Below are 20,297 nucleotides of genomic sequence, written 5' to 3' on the forward strand. Positions count from 1 at the left end.
AGAATGGGTTAAAAGTTATGATGAAGGCTCAACATCTACATTTTATTGTCTGTCATTCTGGTTCAAGTCTACTAACTTGTTTGTAGGGACTGAGGGAGCCTCAGATCTCTCTCATAGCTCAAAAAGATTGCAGGCTACATTTCGTTTTTCCCTGATGTTGTCTGGTCATTTTGGCATGATAAAACTAGATCTACACTCATGTGCTACCAGTGGTTATAATCAGTTATAATGGCTACAAATGAATGCCATCAATACCCACTGGGGTGTTGGTGGAAGAGATTTGGCAGGAAAATGGTCCCTCACTGAAACCCTGCATAGCTTATCTATACCTGTCATTCCCTGGCATCTAAACACAAATGAAATAATCATTCCAATTTGTATCTGGGCATAATGCCATCATACCAGATGGACAGGAGTATAGGTAACTGGCAAATTATACATATATATTTAATATGTGGACTGTGAGCTTAAGCCCTTTCCAAGAACATCCAAGCATCTGTCTGCTCTGAGCTAATGTGTGTGCCTTTTATACCATAAGCCATCACAATGGGAGGGCCTTGTCAAAAAGGAAAAACAGAGCACTCATGAATTTCATAGAAATTGTTTCATATGGTGAATTTATCTCACCCTGAGCAAAGAAGCATACAAAAGCAGTGAATATCTCCGTGAAGATTTCAACTAATCTGTTCAAAAACTGATTTTGACATTAAAAAGTAAAATTTTTAGACATCATGAAAAATGTTACAATTGGGATTACGTGTGACTCAAGGTTGCTTGTGCTCTGCCCTCAAACCACCATGTGCACCAGACAGCAGCTTTTCATTGCCACCATGGTTTTTTTTTTTGTGTGCCAAAGAACTGTTAAAATCTCTGCTCAAACCACAGTTTATGTTTGCCTGTTTCCCATTTTGTTACTAAGTGAAGTTTGGTCAAAGGCTAGACAAGTTGAATTTTTTTCATAAAATAACTCATTTGGGCTTTTTTGGTAATCAGTAAGATTTAATGTTCAACCCATCTGTGACCATTGTTAAGTAGGAGAATGGCAAGCAGGCTAATTTAGTATAGGCATGTTGAATGGAACAGACTGGACACATTCATCAGAGTTCTCAGCTTTGTGACCTTAAGAACTTGACTTTTTTTCAGCACTCTCTATTTTAGATTGCTTCCCTCAAGAAGCAGATGTCAAAATTAAATCAAATGTGAAAAAAATTTTACTTGGGAAAATGTTCTAGTGACAAACAATATTGAAGGAGCTAAAAGAAGGCTGGAGAGCCTACAATATCTGAGCCCAAGAAAACATGGTGAGCGCCTTCTGGTCTTGCAGGAGCAGGGAGCCAGGAAGCGAGTGAGCAGTGCTGTGAAAGAACCCCTTATGCATGGAGAATCCCAAGTGTTGGAAAGAGCATGTTTCTGCCTCCTGATACAGTTTGTCATCAGTCTAGACTAGCTCTTGGGAAGCCAGGCCTTGAGAGCAATCAGATTTGAGAACATACCAATGGGAGTTCTTGGTGAATGCTATTTGTAATTATTGTCTGCATTCTCTTGGTTACTCTGGAAGATGATTTGCCTTTTAAAACATACCTCTTCTTGCTAAAAGCTGAAGAAAGTTTTCTGTGATTACATTGAGAATTAACCTGGATCCAGGCTCCAGTGGCTCACACCTGTAACCCTAGCTACTGAGGAGGCTGAGATCTGATGATTGCAGTTCGAAGCCAGCCCCGGCAGAAAAGTCTATGAGACTCTGGTCTCCAATAAACTACTCAGAATAGGCCGGAAGTGGCGCTGTGGCTTAAATGGTTGAGTGAAGCTCAGGGACAGTCCCCAGGCCCTGATTTCAAGCACCATGACCAGCAAAAAGAAAAGAAAAAGAATGAACATTTAGACTCAAATATTCATATTAATAAGATAAATGGTCTCTCCATGTTAGTGGTTTTCTACCTAGGAACTAAGTTCTAGAGCAGTTGTATTGGTGACTATGGAATATGAGTTAAGAGATTTAATTGGTGATGTAAAGTATGCTGACGCTGGCCTATGACATTCCTTCCAGATACACTGCCATTTAAGACCACACCTACTCAAAAATAAATACAAGTAACTGCAACCTGAGCACTGTCCTCTGCACAGAGTTAGATAGGCTGCTTTAGTGAGCCTCTCCCATGTGCCTCCGGTTCTGTGCTGTCTACTCCCCTCTGTGTTTATAGCTTTTGCTAAAAACAAACCACAGTATTCAGTGAATTGGAACACTAATCGTCTGTTTTTCCTGGTTCTAAGATCTGCGAGCTGATTTTTCTGGTTTCTATCAGTTTGATGAGGAGTAGATGTCCCAGAAGAGTCTCACTCATTGTTTGAAGACTCAGATGGGTTGGCAGAGAGGCAAGGATGACAGGAATCTCTGCCTGTGATCCTATCCCTTAGAAAAGTTGAACTGGACTTCTTCACTTAGTTGCATACACGTCTCCAGTGTAATCCCCTTACATCTGTACTTTTGCAGTCTCAGTTTTTATTAAACTTCTTTTGAAGCTATGATGAACTACCTGGCCAATCCAAGATCATTGTGGTGGAAATTATCTAAACGAATAGATTCAGGAAACCCTGAAAAAATTGGGAACTGTCCTATCATCTTACTGTTCCTCCTCTTCCTTTTTCTTGTTATCTCTGCTCTCTTTTTTAGTTTTATTTTTGGCAAGCTGATGTACAGAGGGATTACAGTTACATATGTAAGGTAGTAAATGTATTTCTTGTCAGACTTATTACCTCCTCCCTCATTTTTCTCCCATCTTCTCTCCTCCCCAACCCCCCAGCCAGAGTTGTACAGTTAGTTTACAACATATGGTCTTGTAAGTATTGCTTTTGCATTGGTTAGCCTTTTACCCTTTGTCTCACCATCTTGATGTTCCCCTTCCCTAATTCAGACAAACATATATATATCTCACTCGGAGTACAAAAATCAAATACAGTGACAACGGGATAAACTATAGGGAAGATAAACAAAAGAAGAAAGAAATAATTTCACATAGTAAATTAAAAATAACAACAGTGATAAACCACTTGTTTCCATAACTTGGAGCTCTTTTCACTTAGCATCATCTTATGTGATCATATCTATCTTATGTGTACATATCTATTGAGGTATTGAGCCATCTTCTAGGACTATCCTGGACATATACTAATTATTACCAATGAGGGAAACCACAGAATCTATGTTTCTTTGAGTCTGGCTCACTTCACTTAGTATGAATTTTTTCCAAATCTTTCCATTTCCCTACGAATGAAGCAATGTCATTATTTCTGATAGAAGCGTAAAATTCTATTATGTATATATACCACAATTTCTTGATCCATTCATCTACTGAAGAGCTGGGTTGATTCCATATTTTAGCTATGGTAAATAGTGCTGCAATGAGCATGTTTGTGCTGGTAGCTTTAGTGTGGCCATGTTTGTGATCCTTTGGGTAAATGCCCAAAAGTGGGGTTGCTGGGTCATAGGGGAACTCTATGCTTAGTCTTTTGAGGAACCTCCATACTGCTTCCCAGAGTGGTTGAATAACTTTACACTCTGACCAAGAGTGTAGTAGTGTTCCCCTTTGGCCACGTTCCCAGCAGCATCTGTTGTTATTAGATTTCTTGATAATGGCCATTCTTACTGGAGTGAGGTAGAATCTCACTATTGTTTTGATTTGCATTTCTTTAATGGTCAGGGATGTTGAGCACTTCTTCATGTGCCTCTTGGCTATTCTCATTTCCTTTAAAATCAGGAGACTAGGATGTCTGCTCTCTCCACTCCTCTTCAATATAGTACTAAAATTCCTAGCTAGAGCATTAAGGCAAGAGGCAAATATAAAGGGGGTCCAAATAGGGAAAGATGAAGTAAAACTCTGTCTCTTTGCAGATGACATGATCCTGTATTTAAAGAACCCCATAGACTCTACTCCCAACTTACTTGAGCTGATCTAAAATTTTGACAAAGTAGCAGGATATAAAATTAATCCTCAAAAATCAATGGCTTTTCTGTCTGCCAATAATGTGAAGAGTGAGGCTGAAATCAGGAAAGCAACTCCTTTTGCTGTAGCCTCAAAAAATAACCCCAAACCCTAGGAATATAACCTTAACCAAAGAAGTAGAAGAAAACTTTAAATGATGGAAACTTTAAAAACCTGGAAAATGAAATAAAAGCAGAACTAAGGAAGTGGGAAAACCTTCTATGCTCCTGGATTGGAGGATTAACATCATGAAAATGGCAATACTGCCAAAGGCTATCTACAAATTAATGCAATACCCATAAATATCCCAATACCATTCTTGAATGAAATAAAGGAAGCTATCCAGAAATTCACATGGAATAATAAAAGACCCTGAATAGCAAAAACAATCCTTAGCAGGAAGAACAGTGCTGGAGGAATACCAATACAAAACTTCAAGCTCTATTACAAAGCTACAGTAATAAAAACAGCTTGGTATTGGCACAAGAACAGGCCTGAACACCAACGGAATAGAACTGAAGATTCGGAAATGAACCTGTATGGCCACCTAATCTTTGATAAAGGAGCCAAAAAATAGAATGGAAGAAAAACAGCCTCTTCAGCAAATGGTGCTGGCAAATCTGGTTAAATACCTGTAACAAACTACAGCTAGATTCTTATATATCACCCTGAACCAGAATCAATTTTAAATGGATCAGAGACATGGAGGTAAAAGCAGATACCCTGCAAACATTTCAGGAAAGAAGAGAAGAAACACTAGGGCTCCTTGACACAGGTTGAAACTTTCTTAATAAAGACCCAGAAACACAACAAATCAAAGAAAGGTTGGACAAATGGGATTGCACAAAACTTGAGCTTTTGCATGGCAAAAAGACATAGCTTAAGATAAATAGAAAGCCCACAGATTAGGTGAAGATCTTCACAGGCCATACAAAAGACAAAGGTCTCCTATCTAAAATATACGTAGAACTCAAACAATTAAGTTCCTCCAAAACTAATCCTGAAAGAAACAACTGCCCCATTAATAAGTGGCCTAAAGACTTAAAGACTTCTCTGAAGAGGAAATGTTTTCTTTTTCTTCTCCTCTTTGTCATCTTCTTGTCCTTCTCTCCTTCCTTGTGTTCATGCTCCTCCTGCTTTGTTCTCTTTCTTCACCACTTTATTACTGTACAGTGAATGAGACCATATCTATATTCTAGTATTTTCTGATTTTTGTCATTAAAATTTATGTCTTAAACTTCACTTTTTACATACACTGTATTCAATTGCAATTTATTAACCTTTATCTCAACCCTTAGTGTTGGTAAAATGTCAGTCCATCTCTTTTCTTAGAATTCACAAGGACCTTGAATGACTAGTTTCTGGTTGTTTTCCTCAGAGAAGAATCAGCAAATACCTCTTAAAATTAAAATTAATAATTTTCCATGGGAAATCTATGGGCTGGTAATTCATTTAATGAGGGCTATAACAATTCTTTGCATTCCTGTAATGAATTACTATTCATTACAATAAAATTATTCTTCAAGATTTTTCTTCAGTTTAGTTGACGCTTGAATGTAAAAACTAGGAGATAGAAATTGAGTATTGTATGGCTTATCAGAAACTGTAATTTTTCACTTTATGGCTCCTCTGTCACTCGTGTTGGACTGTTGTCACTGTAAACACGTGTTGAAGAAGAAAAGCATGAGAGCAGCAAATGAGAAACAAGAAAATGAAGGCTTTGGAGTAGCAAAGCCACTGCTGGCCATCAAGGCAGTTCCTGGGGCAGGGCTGGAGGGAGTTGTGCGTTAGAAATTCTTATAGGCTGTGTTTCCAGACAGAGATGAGTGGTTGACTGTGCATGTTCTCCACTTTGTATTAATTTGGCACATACCTGTATGTACAGAGAGCTCAGTGAGAATTGTTGTCTGAATTTGATACATGTGATTTTACAGACAAGCCTCAAACATTTATCATTTATGTCAGCCCACCCTCTACAAATATTCCTAGTTTCATCTTCTAGTCTTCATTACACCAATAGAAAATCCAGTACTTTGATTTTATTTAAAAATAGGTCTAGAGAAAATTACTAAATTAGATTGACCATCTGACACAAACTACCAATTACTGTATCTTGTACTATTCCACAATTGGGGTGTGAATATGTATGTGTAGGGGCACATCTTCTTAAAGGTAGCACTAGCTGACAGTAACTCAGATAGACTCTTCATCTTTAAAATGAGAAACATGCACCCATGCCTCCCAGGAAGAACAAACTCAGTCTCTTGACTTTAACAGAATCTCTGATTGTTACTTTGAAATTTGCTTTCCTCTGTGGCTCTCACTATCCTTTGGTCAGCAATAAAATACAGGAAATTCCACTCATTTTAACATCCCTGCCTGGCTGTGTAGTGGCTACAAACAGCTTCTGGATTATGCATCAAAAAACCACCTGACTATTGAGCAGTCCTTTATAGTGTTTTATGTGTGTGTTTTGGTTTTTTTTGTTCTTTGGGTTTTTTTGGGGGGGTTGATTGTGGGGCTTGAACTCTGGGCCTGGACACTGTCCCTGAGCTCTTTAGCTCTCTTGCATTTGAGCCACAGTGCCATTTCTGGTTTACTGATGGTTAATTGGAGATAACAGTCTCAGGGACTTTCCTTCCCAGGCTGGCTTTGAACTGCAATCCTCAGATCTCAGCCTCCTGAGTAGCTAGGATTACAGATGTGAGTGACTGGTGCCCTGCCCTTTATAGTTTTAACATACTCAACCGAAGTAGTTGCTTATTTGTCTTTACATTGACCACTATAATGCAAGTACATTGCTAGTTCTTATTCTGTTGTTCTATTTTCTAACGAACACATAAGTGATATCTCAGAATATATAATCTACTATTCTGCAGAGTATGACTTTGATGAGGAATGTATAAATCATGAACTTAATTTAAAATACATCTTTTTATCATCTTTGATTTTTGTGTATAAGCTCTAGGAAACAAATGGAACATTTCTCTTTTTACTCTGTTTATGTATGTAGAACACAGGTGCTAGTTTAACTTATCAGTTCCCGTGTTTCCTTCTAGGACTACAATGATGAAATTCGCCAGGAACAGCTGCGTGAATTGTCTTACTTGAATGGCTCAGAAGACTCTGGCCATGGTAGAGGCATTAGAGGCAGAGGGATCAGAATAGCCTCTACCACTCCTTCAAGGTACATTAACTCTTATTTAAAGATTAGTAGAGGATGAAGGCAGGCTCTTGATAGCCTTTTCCAGTTCATGACTCCAAAGAGGAATTGACAGTGACAATGGTGACGACCATCCTTGCAACAGAAACTGACAGCACATGCTTAGGTAACACTTAGCAACACTTCGTGATACTCAGTAACAGTAACAGCAAGTACTTCACACATATCAACTCATCTCATCTTTTGTACATATAACTGTTTTTTACAGGTGAGAAACTGAGGTATAAAAGATTACAGTATTATACTTAAGATTATATATAGGTAATCTGACTCTAGGATTCTTGACTTAAACTTTTAATCATTACCCTTAGAAAACAAGGTTGTGGGCTTGAAACTTTCTGTTTTCTATTTCTGTTCTAGGATAGGACACACATGATAAATCCTTGTGCTTCTTTTGCATGAAGGGAAAGCTATGTACTTAATCTGTGCTTTAATTAGCTGATCTTTGAATTGATGTTTTGTGGTAAAAGACAGACAGACTAGTACGCAAGCAAATTGATGGATACAAATATAGATGTAAGTAATATGCATCGTATCCAAAAAAAATACCAGAAATTATTTTCTTATATGATTCAGATACACTGGACTTTCCAAAATCCCTGGTAATTAAAGAGAATCTTATTGCTACTTTGCCAGCTTTGTGCAGAAAGTAAAAACTTTCTTATTAGAATTTATTTAATGGGATTCTGACTTTATCAAAGTTACAATAGATATCACTGGTTTTCAAAGTAATGAGGCAAAAAACAGTGATACTCTTACTTAGATTGTGATTTATTCATTCTCCTCACTGTATTATTGGCCTTTGTCCTTCAACTCTCTAAAGGACATAGATCTAGAATAACATTTCACTAATCACATAGAAATTATCTTAAGAGATACTGAGATACCCCAAGGATTTAATTGGTTTCTTAAATTTACCTAAAGAATTTCAACTACCATTGTGAAAATACCCTGCCTTAAAATTATTAATTATGACTACTTTAAAAGTTTCAGCCCAGGGCTGGGGATATAGCCTAGTGGCAAGAGTGCCTGCCTCGGATACACGAGGCCCTAGGTTCGATTCCCCAGCACCACATATACAGAAAAACGGCCAGAAGCGGCGCTGTGGCTCAAGTGGCAGAGTGCTAGCCTTGAGCGGGAAGAAGCCAGGGACAGCGCTCAGGCCCTGAGTCCAAGGCCCAGGACTGGCCAAAAAAAAAAAAAAGTTTCAGCCCATTATGTATTTTACAGATCAGATAGAGAACACATGAAAACAAGTTAACATTGAAGATTAAACTTCACTTCCAATTCTGTATTGATATTTAGCAGTATTAATGTTTTTGAAAGTAAATTAAATATATCTCTGTCGTCTTCTTTTTCAAAAAACATGATGAGATATGTCAGTAGTTAAGAATTAATATAGAAATTGCCTTATATACAAAATCATTGATGTGAAAGCATTAGAAACTGTGAATTAACTGGTGTTAATTTGTATATATTTATGAAATTACCATCTCATGAAATTATTATGTTGCATTCAAATATGCTTAGAATATTTCAGAATATCAATAACAACTTCATGAAATTGTATTTCATAACAGGAACTTATTTTCAATAAATGTATCTGATAATGGTCCAATTTTACAGTATCATACATACCAGAGAGGAAAACATTCCACTGCATATTATAATACTAGCTAGTTTGCACAAATGAAGAATGAGAATCTTCCTCAGGCATCACCCCACATGTTGTAGCAGCAGCAGAAGAGACACAAGGGCAGATTCTGAAGGCTTTTGTTTCCTACAGTATGTGCTAATACAGAAAAATAATGGATATTTTTTAAAGAGAGAAATAATCCTATTTGTTTCTTAAGGAAATGGCTGTTCATTCATCTCCGTAGACAGTAAGCATTAGAGCCATTGGGACAGAGACACAGAGGGATGCTGGCTCAGGGCAGCCTGAGGTAGACAGGACCAAATGGCTCTTGGCTCTTAGAGAGTGAGAGTGACAATGATAGAAGGCACCACCAGCTGTGAGCTGAAGGAGCCTGGCCCAAGTAGACCTGCTAGTGTCTTGCCCATCAAGAAATTGGAAGACTTGAAAGTAAGATTACATAAAGGACCAAGTAAAGTGAAGACTTTAATTATTCTTTTTTTTTCAAACTTTTATTATCAAACTGATGTACAGAGAGGTTAGTTTCATACGTTAGGCATTGGATACATTACTTGTACTGTTTGTTACCTCGTCCCTCATACTCCCCCTCTCTCCTCCCCCTTTCCCTTTCCCCCCATGAGGTGTTCAGTTCACTTACACCAAACAGTTTTGCAAGTATTGCTTTTAATTAACTCAAGCTTATTGGATTGCTAGTTTGACCTTGGGTTGGTGAGTAGTATTCTCTGAGCCTGTGTCCTCGCCTTTCATAATGACTGAGGTATTTAGATGCGTACAGTGCAGATGGTATGGAAGTCCTAGTCAGTACATGGGAGCACTGAAGCTACATCCCCAGAGACTAAGATTTAATCAGCCTGGAATATGGCCTGAGATTCAGAGTTTTAAAAAGATTTTTTAAGGAACTCTAAAATACAGATAGTTACAGGACCTTTGAGACAAGGAACATAAACCAGGCAGCGCTATGTTAGGGAATAATTTACTATCATTAGAATTATAGATGTCAGGGTACAATAATGAAAGATGGAAAGGAGACGGAGGACAGAAATTGGGAGCACTCACATTCCAGGGGGTATCAAGGACAAAAACTAGTAATGGAAGCTGTGGAAAGAGGCAGGAAGAAAGTGGAGATGATGGTAAAAGATCAAAACAGTCACCCACCATCATAAGTATGGCACTGGAGGAAGAGTCACGGGAACCACAGAAGCCCAGTGAACTGGAGATGGCAGGCTGAGGATCTGGTGGTTACAGACAGGAGATGTTCACAGGGTGGTGAAAGCAAGACCTAAATTTGTGACATACGTTTCAGGAATGAGCAGGAGGTAAAGAATTAAACATGGGAAACAATTCTTTGAAGACGTAGAGAAATGCTGCAGGGAGATATCCTAAGATACGGGAGGTGACTTGAAGATGTGGGAGCCCTGGGGTTAATTTTCCAGGGAGGGCTTGGGGACAGGAGATAGAGTCACCATTGGCAGGAAGGCCTGCCAGGGATGTCCAGAGTCCACTGACAAAGGAACAGCATGAAAAATTAGACTTGAGGAGAGCATCATGTAATTTTAGAATAGAAAAAAAGTATTTTAGATTAGGATAAATTGTATTTCAGGCCTTGAAAATTAAAATGCTTGTGATTATACAGTGGTCTAGCTAGGACTGTATATTTGATCATATGTATGTAAAATGCTAAATCTAACAGGAAAGCTGGCAAAAAAAATATCGGACCCCAGACCCACATACATCTGGCTTATTAGGAAATGATGCTCAGAGCCCAGTGACATCAGTTTGCTCTTTCTTGCTTGTTTTGGATGTGTTTATGTTATTTTTATGAGCAATGGGAGAGGAGGACAGTGAATTCTCTGTTGTGCTTGCAAGCAGTGCTGTACCTCTGAGTCTTTATGTTTCTCCTTTCTCCAATCAAGAAGAGTTCCATATATTATGTATTATATTTTATTTATACATATATATTTTACATATGATATATTATAGTAATATATCTGTAAATAAGCTCTCAGTAAGTTCTCTATTCGTTAGCTGGGTAAGCTATTTAAGTATTTTTAAAGTCTTGCCAGCATTCTTCTCCTTCACTTCTAGGAGCTCATTTTCTACAAACAAGAAAGAGCTATTGACTGCTATTCAAGGCAGTAAAGCATGACCTTGTCCGCATACGAACAGCCAAACAGCAAGATGTTGACATCCCAGTGATCTTCATTTTCCCTAAATCTTTAGTGTTTCTGCTGAAAGCACCACTTTCTGGAGGCCAACCTCTCAGACATAATAAAAAGAGAAACAAACCTAGATTTTTCTAAAAGATTTCAGACATGCACTCAACCTTTGTAATGGCCTCAGAATATCATAAAAGTTGTCTGCATCTCTCTGAGCTTCCTCTTTCAGTGCAGGTTACTTTTGTGTCAAGAACTGCAGTATGGACGGTTCCATCTGCTGTACTTATTGCTGAGTGCCAGTGTGTGTGGCCATCACGGTTGATACATGTCAGTGATCACACCAGGGACACGTATAGGAGTACACTAGTGACACTGAATGGCGATTGCAGGTGACTTCAGACAACCTACTATAATATGTAGAATGATACCACCAAAATAAAACTAAAGAAGAACTAGATATCCATGCCTCGGCTTTAATATATAACATTTTGTCACTTAAAAAAAACAAGCCAGGGCTGGGAATATGGCCTAGTGGCAAGAGAGCTTGCCTCCTATACAAGAAGCCCTGGATTCGATTCCCCAGCACCACGTATGTAGAAAACGGCCAGAAGTGGCACTGTGGCTCAAGTGCAGAGTGCTAGTGTTGAGCAAAAGGAAGCCAGGGACAGTGCTCAGGCCCCAAATTCATGGCCCAGGACTGGCCAAAAAAATAAATAAATAAAAATTAAAAAAATAAACAAGCCAGTACAGAGGTGCTTGAAAAACTTCATCTCAAACCTTTGCTTTCTTCTTCCTACCCTGAGCAGCATTTCTCAGACCTACTAACCTTTCTCTGTCATTTCATACATTTATATGTATATTACAGTATAGTTTGTAGGATTGTATGTTTCTTCTTATACTGTGTTTTATGTTCACACATACAGATCAAGTATTCCATTATAAACCTGAGCCAGAGTTTATTCAGAATTCTTTCTATCAACAATAGATTATAACTATTTTCTCTCATGTCCCATCTCTCCTAGGGGCCGAGGGGGAGCTGTGCCTCCTCCCCCACCACCTGGACGAGGTGTCCTTACACCTCGAGGGACCACTGTGACCCGTGGAGCTCTTCCAGTGCCACCTGTAGCAAGAGGTGTCTCTGCCCCTCGCGCCCGGGGAACATCATCAGCACCAGGATACAGAGCACTGCCCCACCCAGTGCCCGAGGCCTATGAGGAATATGTAAGTACTCCACCTCACCCACCTGCAGAAAGGGCTGTCAAAACAGTTGAAGGGAGTGGCAGAGAAGCTCACACATCCCACTGTGAGCACAATGTTGCTTGCTGTCATTTGAACCTGAGAGCACTGTGGGAAAAACACATTTTACAGGTGCTGTGCTGTTGGTAACACTAATAGCTTTTATTTCAGAAATTAAACTCTTGAGATTTTCTTATCCTTACAAGGCTTGATCATATTTTGAATGGGAAATAATTATTAATAAAATGTGAGGTTTTTTTTAGCCAGAAAATTCTCATGGGATATAATAGAGTTATAGAAATTTCAGAAATATTTGGCTACAAACTTTGGTGATAATGTAAGACTATGTGATGTCTGTTGCCCACATACCTTTGCCCTTTAATTACTTGAATGATCTGGGATTAGTGTACACAACTAGGTGTGCAGAAGGAATAGAGGAAATCTCTCCAGTTTGCTGTGCTTCTAAGTCCTCTTGTATATAAATGCCCTTTAATCTATAGAGCAGGTGTCAGTATTCAGACAGTGAGATCATACTGCAGTCTTTGTGGCCATTTCTCTGCTCTACTGTGGGATTTGAAACTTTTAATTCTCATGATTGCTTAGTCATGGGGTCTACTGTAAACATTAAATTGATTGACGCCAAGTCAATCATAATCCTAACAGAATTGTTTGCCCTGAAATAAGTGTTGATTCCATTCAAGCATCACAAGTGCTGTCCTCCTAAGTGTCTTCTGTGATTACTACTTATTAACCTCAGCAAGCACTGTGACTGTAGTGTGTATGTGCGCATGTGTGCGTGCGTGCATGCGCGTGTGTGTGTGTGTGTGTACGCATGTTAGCACTGTAAACTATAAACTGAAGTTTTATGGACTGCCGATACCATGATTACTTGGAGGGAAGGAAGGGACTAGATTCTAAGTGTTCTGTGTGAACAACCTGTAAAGATTTAGATTTAGTTCTGAGATAGATGTGGGGCTGTGAGAGAGAAGAGATCAGAAAAGGAGGGCTTTATGTGAAGTTTCATGACAAGAAATGTTGGGTTAAGTGACTAAGTGATGGGTTGTTTATTGGAGTGAAGGGTACCATTGCAGAAGTTGATGTTCATTTGGAGGTCCTACTGAATGAAGGAGATTGGCCTACAAGAGCCTGCAGAGTTGCTGGCTGGACAGGATGGGGGCTCTCTGGAAACAAACAGGTCATCCCAAGGTTTTAACTGTGGTTCTGTCCCCAGGGTATAACTTTAGAACACACTGAGGCCTCAGTTTCTCTTCCAAATAATGGGAGTAATTGCTTTAGTCTCTTAAGACTACTGGAATTTAGAAAAACCATATTTATAAATAGGTAGTGTCAGCATGCATAAGAATCTATAATATAGTTATTGAATAAAGGCAAGTTATATGAAATTTGATCAGACTATTATTTTTTTTAACTATGGATTTTTTTTTGTATTATTGGGGTTTGAACTCAGGATCATACACTTGCTAGGCAGGTACTCTACCCTCATGAGCTACTTTCTGGGCATTGGTCATTTTTAAGATAGCATCTTACCTTGTACTTGATCTATCTTGGCCCATAATCCTTGTAGATCACAAGTTGCTAGGATGACAGGTACACACTACCATCCCCATACATGGGTTGAGATGGAATCCTTTTTGCCTTGGCTGGTATCAAGCCACAATCCTCTAGTCTCTGCATCCCAAGTAGCTAGTATCACAGGATTGAGTCGTGATGCCCAGCTAGGCAGTAGACTTGCTGAAGTCATAGATGTTTACCTACTTTTGTTTGTTAGAGTTCTGTAAAAATCTCATCTGTACATTGTTCCTTTTACCAACAACAGAATGTTGTCAGGCTGTTTGGGGCCCTCTGTGCAGCTCTTAAGGTCTCCTTGTAAGTATCCCAGTGCAGTCCTTTCATACAATTCATTTATGCTAACAAGTGTTACCTATCATATTTCGATGAACATTTTCATAAGAACAGTTCCATGGATTGGATACAAAGCTCAATACACAGCTGACAAGTTATTGACAGCATTCTTCCAAGCACTCAGGACCAAGCATGGACTACACTCGAGAGCTACTACTCTGCACTAATTTTAGGCTATTGATTCCTCTGTGAGGGGTAAAAAAGACAAAAGTTGAACAGATTCAATAACAAAATAATAGCACCATGCTGAGTTGATAGTGAAAATCTCCCAGGAATTCTTAACTCTCAGATAGATAAAATTTCTCAGAAAAGGTTCCTATATTATAAATCACTGTGAGTCAATTCAGTCTTCAGACTTTTCTCCCTCCTGCTGTCTGCATGCTCAGTTTCTGACCACACAGAATGACACAGGTCATAGGATGCACTTCTGCAGTGAGCCTAACAGGAGTGGCACACTGTGATTGTCATTATTATTGAAAGACTCATTAGTGTTACTGAACCTTAAAAAAAAAGATGTGGGTTTTAGTTTAATCATTGCATATTCTATCCTATACTTTGAATATTTTAAAACTCCTCTTCATAGACCTGCTGAGAAGAATACACTTACACTTAGAGATACATCATCATGGTGGAAGTGGGTCTGGAAAGTTGAAAAGTAAATTTCAACAAAACTCTTAACGGAGTTAGAGTTAGTTAGGCCCCAGCCATTCTGAATTAATTCATTCAATCTCCAAGTGATATTGTCAGCTAATTACTGACTGAAACTGAAATTGAGAGCCACCTGCTTTTCTGTCAAATAGCTTCTCTGTGTGTGATATTGTGATTCCTCTCAGTCCAGTGCTGTCAAGTGTTTGTCTTACAGAGTCACACACATACATGAGTCCTCTATACCCCACAGTCCCGTCCCACTCAGTGTTCAGATCCCCTCAGCAGTGCCTGTCCCATTGTCACCCTCTTTGTGAATACCTCTAGCTTACAGAGAATTCAGTGCTTCTAGAAACTGGGTGCTTGTGTCTAGCACATACCAGTGTGTGGGAATAGCAGAGTGTCTAATAACTAACATAAGGAATACATTTGCAGCCAGGCACTGGTGGCTCAGGCCTGTAATCCTAGCTACACAAGAGGCTGAGATCTGAGATCTGACCATGGTTCAAAGCCAGCCCAGGCAGAAGAGTCCATGAGACTCTTATCTCCAGTGAACTACCAGAAGTAGCACTGTAGCTCAAAGTGGTAGAGTGCTAGCCTTGGGCAAGAAGCAGAGCTACAGCACCCAGGCCCTGAGTTCAAGCCATGCATGCATACACATACATACATACATACATACATACATACATACATACATACATACGTACATATTGCTACTTAGGATTCTTTCCTTACTCTGTCCTTGTTAGAACTCATTTTTTCTCATCTTTCCAACTTATAGGATTTTATATCTCCTAAAGGCAGAAAGTATATCCTAAACTTTACGTTCTAAATAAAGTGGCTGTGGTGATTCCACTTATAATACCTTTGGAAAGAATGTTATACACAGACATATTTTTATATTAATAGCAAATTGATGATGACAGAATGTAGCATATATTATTAAATGACTAGTAGAGGCTATATGTGCTCCACTTAAAGAACTTTCATGAGTGAAAAAAAACCTAAATTTTTGAAAGTTGAAATTTTGAAATTTTTAAGTTAGGTAAAGAAAACAACTACCTAAGATTGGGATAGGGATATAAAAGTAGTATAGAAGTAAAGAGAAGGGAATGGTAAAGACAAAGACAAGAAGAGGGGACCTCCAGAAGCAAATCTAAGGAATCTAGAACAACTTAGTGAAGCAAAGGGTAGTGAAAATGATGTAGGAGATGAACCTGGGAAAGAGAATGAGTTATAAATAACCTCAGAGCCCCAAGTCCTAATTCACTTGCTGCAGTGGAAAGCTACCTGAAGGCTTCTGAATACAGGATGTGGTTAAGTTTGGGCACCTTTATAATTACAGATTTGGGGGGTGGGGCACTGAAGAAAAGAGTGAAGAGAGTGGATGAGATTTAGCTTCCTATGATGTGGTTGGTCTTAGCTGTACTGTGGAAATGGGAAAGCAGCTCAACAAAAATAAAGCAAAGGATGAAAATGGGGAGGCTTGTGCCCCCTGGACATGGGAGGCACAGAGAGGCAGACAACACTCCGAGCTGTATGATACTGTATGTTAGAGACAACACATTCAGCCAACATGGTTATTTATGACATCATGCTTAGAGTTGGTACTACAATTTCAATTAGATTTGATGGAATGTTGTTATTTGTATGATTTAAATATTGCTGCCATTCTGTTATAACCATGATTGCAAGAAGACTCGTGGCACCACTGTAGGTGCTGTGACTCAGTGTTTGTGTGCAGGGGTCTCACTGCTGTTTGATTCTGAACCATACCGCATCAGCAAAACACAGAGAATCTGTCAGAGTACCAATAATGTCACGTATTTTTGTCTCAAAAATGCTGGGTCAAAAAAAATCTCCATATTTTCTCTCCTTCCTATAAGAATAGTATAAAACCATTTCCATATAAGAAGGTGATCAACTATTTTGTCTCCAAAAATATGAGAGAAAAGTACAATAGTCTGTTATCTAACAAAACAAAAATACTAAATTGTTTTCTGGGTTTTGTGATGTTAGTGGTATTTTCAGCTTCTAAAAATTTCAATTGATTATAATTGTCTTCAGGCCAGCATTATACTTATAACTTTATGATTGTAATTTTATAATATTTTTCTTAAATGATTGTACAAAATGACATAATTGCATCTCCCAATCTTTGCAACTGTCTTTATAGAAAAAATTATAGCACCATTAAGAGGGAGAAGATAGTGGACAATAGGATGGGAAGAGATGGCACAGGAAGAGATTGTTTATAGAAAAGACTGATGTGTAAATATTTATTTTTCATATTGAAAGTCTGCTTTGAATTGAGCTAGAAATACATTGGTGCTGTTACTAGTTGTGCCATTCCTTGTGGAAATGAGACCCTTTCAACAAAGATTGTGCAGGAGAATTAAATGTTTAGAAAAAGGCACAGAGACTCCAGAAGTTTCTGTCAAGACATCATACATTATGCAAACATAATGATAAAATATGTATTTGTTCATGCAGATACTCTCTTGTTGTTCAGATATTGATGTAGCTTTTGAAAAGATTTTTTTAAAATTATCACAGGTACATAAAACAGTTTCTATTCCCCCAAACAATTTATTTTTAAATTACCTCATATTTTCTTTAAAGGTTAATATCCAGATATCAAATAGCTGAATCAAGGCATAACAAAGTCAGAAGAACATATAATTAAAATTCAGTTCAGTGCTACATAAGAAATTTAGGCCTGGTATAATCAATCATGTTAACCTAATTTATGAAATGCATTCTGGCCAGATTGTGAGAATTTTCTCCCATCATCAGTCTTCTCTGAGCCTCTCTGCCTTCCAGATATCCTGTCATCTAATTCAGACTTAGAGGCACCCTTCCAGTAGCCATGAGAGAACAAGAAAATTCACGGGTAAATCAATAGTCCTTAAAAGCTCTATAAAGGAGCTCTGGCTGCTAGCCCTCAGTTTCATGTGCATGGAACATTTTTGACAGGGGAGGAAAATCAGTATTAAAGGATAATTGAAATCAATTCTTGTGCTGCTTTTGTGGAGAGAAAGATCATGCATATGATCTATAATGCATTTTTTGAGAGGAGACTCATCTGATAGTTTCTATGCAATAACAAGGAGCCTTCACCCAAAGAGAGAAGATTTTTATTAGTTTCTAAACTGGATATTTGTATTCCATTAAACTTCTTGTTGGAATTTCATGCTCTGATCTCCCCTTATTAGAGACCAATTTACCAGAATGCATTATAGACCTTTGTTTCCTGAAATACAACTAATATTTAAAATAACTGAAACAGTAGAGTGAGGTTAATGAAATTACAGGAAGCTGTAATATGGGTTTAGTACTATTGTGGTTCTACTGTTGAAAGTATATTTAAATGTTTTCTGCATTATTGCTACACATAATATAATGTCCTCTTTTAGAATTGTGGATATTCTTTGTCTAATGGTACAGTTTGAATGAGCCACCATCTACTGACTAACTAAGATTTTAGATTTTAAGTCCCTTTTAAGATGAAGATGATTCTGATGAGGACAGTACTCCAGATTATATCTAAACCTGTACCTGATCATTACAGCTATGACTCATGTCCTTGCTAATGCTTACAGAATATAGGTTTCCTCTGCATACCATTCTGAGCGGCCAACTGTTGGAAAGCATTGTATCATGGGGCATTTTAAAGTTTGCTCTGGGCACTTTAGGGAAAAAAATAAAAGTTTTCTTAGAGGGCACAAATGTAGACATTAGAAGGAGAGTGGCGGCTAAATACCAGGCTTCCAATGGGACAGGGACTCTGCTGTTATTTTTTGTTAAACGGCATCAAAAACACTCTGGATTATTATTTTCTGTCTTTGGCATGTACTTGTATACTGAGAATGAAAATTAAAGTGAGTGTGTCTTGATTTATTTCTGCTCTGAGATATTTCTACAGGTGTGCTGGCCACAAATTAATAACTTTTATATTGTTCTTTCTGAATTGATTATGTTTTGACAATTATATCCCATCTGAAGAAAGGATATCCTATATGAGATTACAAATCACACTAGGAATACTAAAATTCATTTTCTCTTTTAATGGTTAAAAATATTGCTTAGTCTGTTTTGACAATAGTTCCCTTATAATTTTCTGGTAAGGAAATTTAATTAAATAGGAATTGCCAGTTACTTAGATTATAATTAGGTTTTACAGAAAGCCAGACAGGGATGACTAAAGAAGGTTGAATCCGTTTCCATGTTTTGGTCTTCTTTCTTCATGGATTCTTTTTCAGTAGCAGAGGCTAGTAAGGCACAGATTTTGGTGATTGCTTTTTGTAATATCTTGTGAGCCAAAAGATTTTCCTAGGCAATCTGCAAATGTTCTTTGCAATAGCTTTTTAATGATCTAGAGATTTGAACTATGGCCATTTCTCCATTTTGTGCTGGGCATAGAAAACCTAACTTTCCTTACACAGAAAGCCTTATTATAGATCAATTTGCAGAAGTGGGACACAGAAGGATCCTCTAACCATCTGCTTTGTATTTCTTTAAACCAAACAGAGGATTTTTTTGTGCTTTCATATTTCTTAAGTGTTTGCAGTCATTCTTCTCCAGTACTTCTGACTTATAAGGGCGTATGTAAAGCTAGTTGTTCTTATGTTATGTACTTAGGGTACCAACTGGAAGGCTGTGATTTCACTGGTGTTGGGGCTGGTAAGAGGTTATAGGATACTAGAAACAAAGCAGATTTTTCTTCCAGGTGTGCCTTCTTTTTTTCTTTTCAGTATTTACAAGTCAACCAGAACTTCTTCTTTGTTTTGCTATTCTTTTCTTTTTCATTTCTTTGTTGTCAAAGTGATGTAAAGGGGTTACAGTTTCATACATAAGACAGTGAGTACATTTCTTATTCCCCTGCCTTCCCCTTCCTATTCCCCGCCCCCATGAATTGTACAGTTGGTTTACACCACATCGTTTTGTAAGTATTGCTGTTGCATTGGTTTGTCTTTTTATCCTTTCTCTCTATGGTTTCCCTCATTGGGAATAATTAGTACACGTCTAGGATAGTCCTAGCAGAAGATTACAATAGCTCAATAGCTGTGTCCATATGAATACATAAGATGATGCTAAGCGAAATGAACTCCAAGTTATGGAAACAAGTGGTATACCATTGTTGTTATTTTCAGCATACCATGTGAAATTATGCCCTTTTTCTTTTGTATTTCTTTCCCATGGTTTTACCCATGATATCACTGTAACTGATTTTAGTACCCTGGGCATTGTCTGGCTATTCTTGATGTAGAGGAGGAAAAACATTTTACACATTACTCATAGGGACTGTGTGTCATAGGAAATGAGAAAAATCTCACTTGTAATGATCTTTTCTTTCTCAGATGTGACAGTACTAGATGTTGTAAACAACTTAAAGTGAAATAAAATCAAATGGCTTTTGTTGTAGTTTAGCCCATGCTGTATCTTCTGGTGGTCATTTATATGGCATTGTTGTTGGTTAA

At 38.1% G+C, this 20,297-nt stretch overlaps 1 protein-coding gene across 5 annotated transcripts in view; it reads left to right on the plus strand.

Annotated features, from left to right (window-relative positions):
• Khdrbs2 (KH RNA binding domain containing, signal transduction associated 2) overlaps window positions 1–20,297 on the plus strand; it is a 223,691-nt gene that overhangs the window by 132,652 nt on the left and 70,742 nt on the right. For all 5 annotated transcript variants that reach the window (XM_048347557.1, XM_048347556.1, XM_048347559.1 and 2 more), the window contains 2 exons: window positions 7,040–7,167; window positions 12,036–12,234. In XM_048347557.1, the coding sequence (XP_048203514.1) occupies window positions 7,040–7,167; window positions 12,036–12,234 (327 nt within the window). The remainder of the gene's footprint in view (window positions 1–7,039; window positions 7,168–12,035; window positions 12,235–20,297) is intronic.

Source organism: Perognathus longimembris, chromosome 6 (genome assembly GCF_023159225.1).
Source record: "Perognathus longimembris pacificus isolate PPM17 chromosome 6, ASM2315922v1, whole genome shotgun sequence".
In the NCBI taxonomy this organism is placed as follows: Eukaryota; Metazoa; Chordata; class Mammalia; order Rodentia; family Heteromyidae; genus Perognathus; species Perognathus longimembris.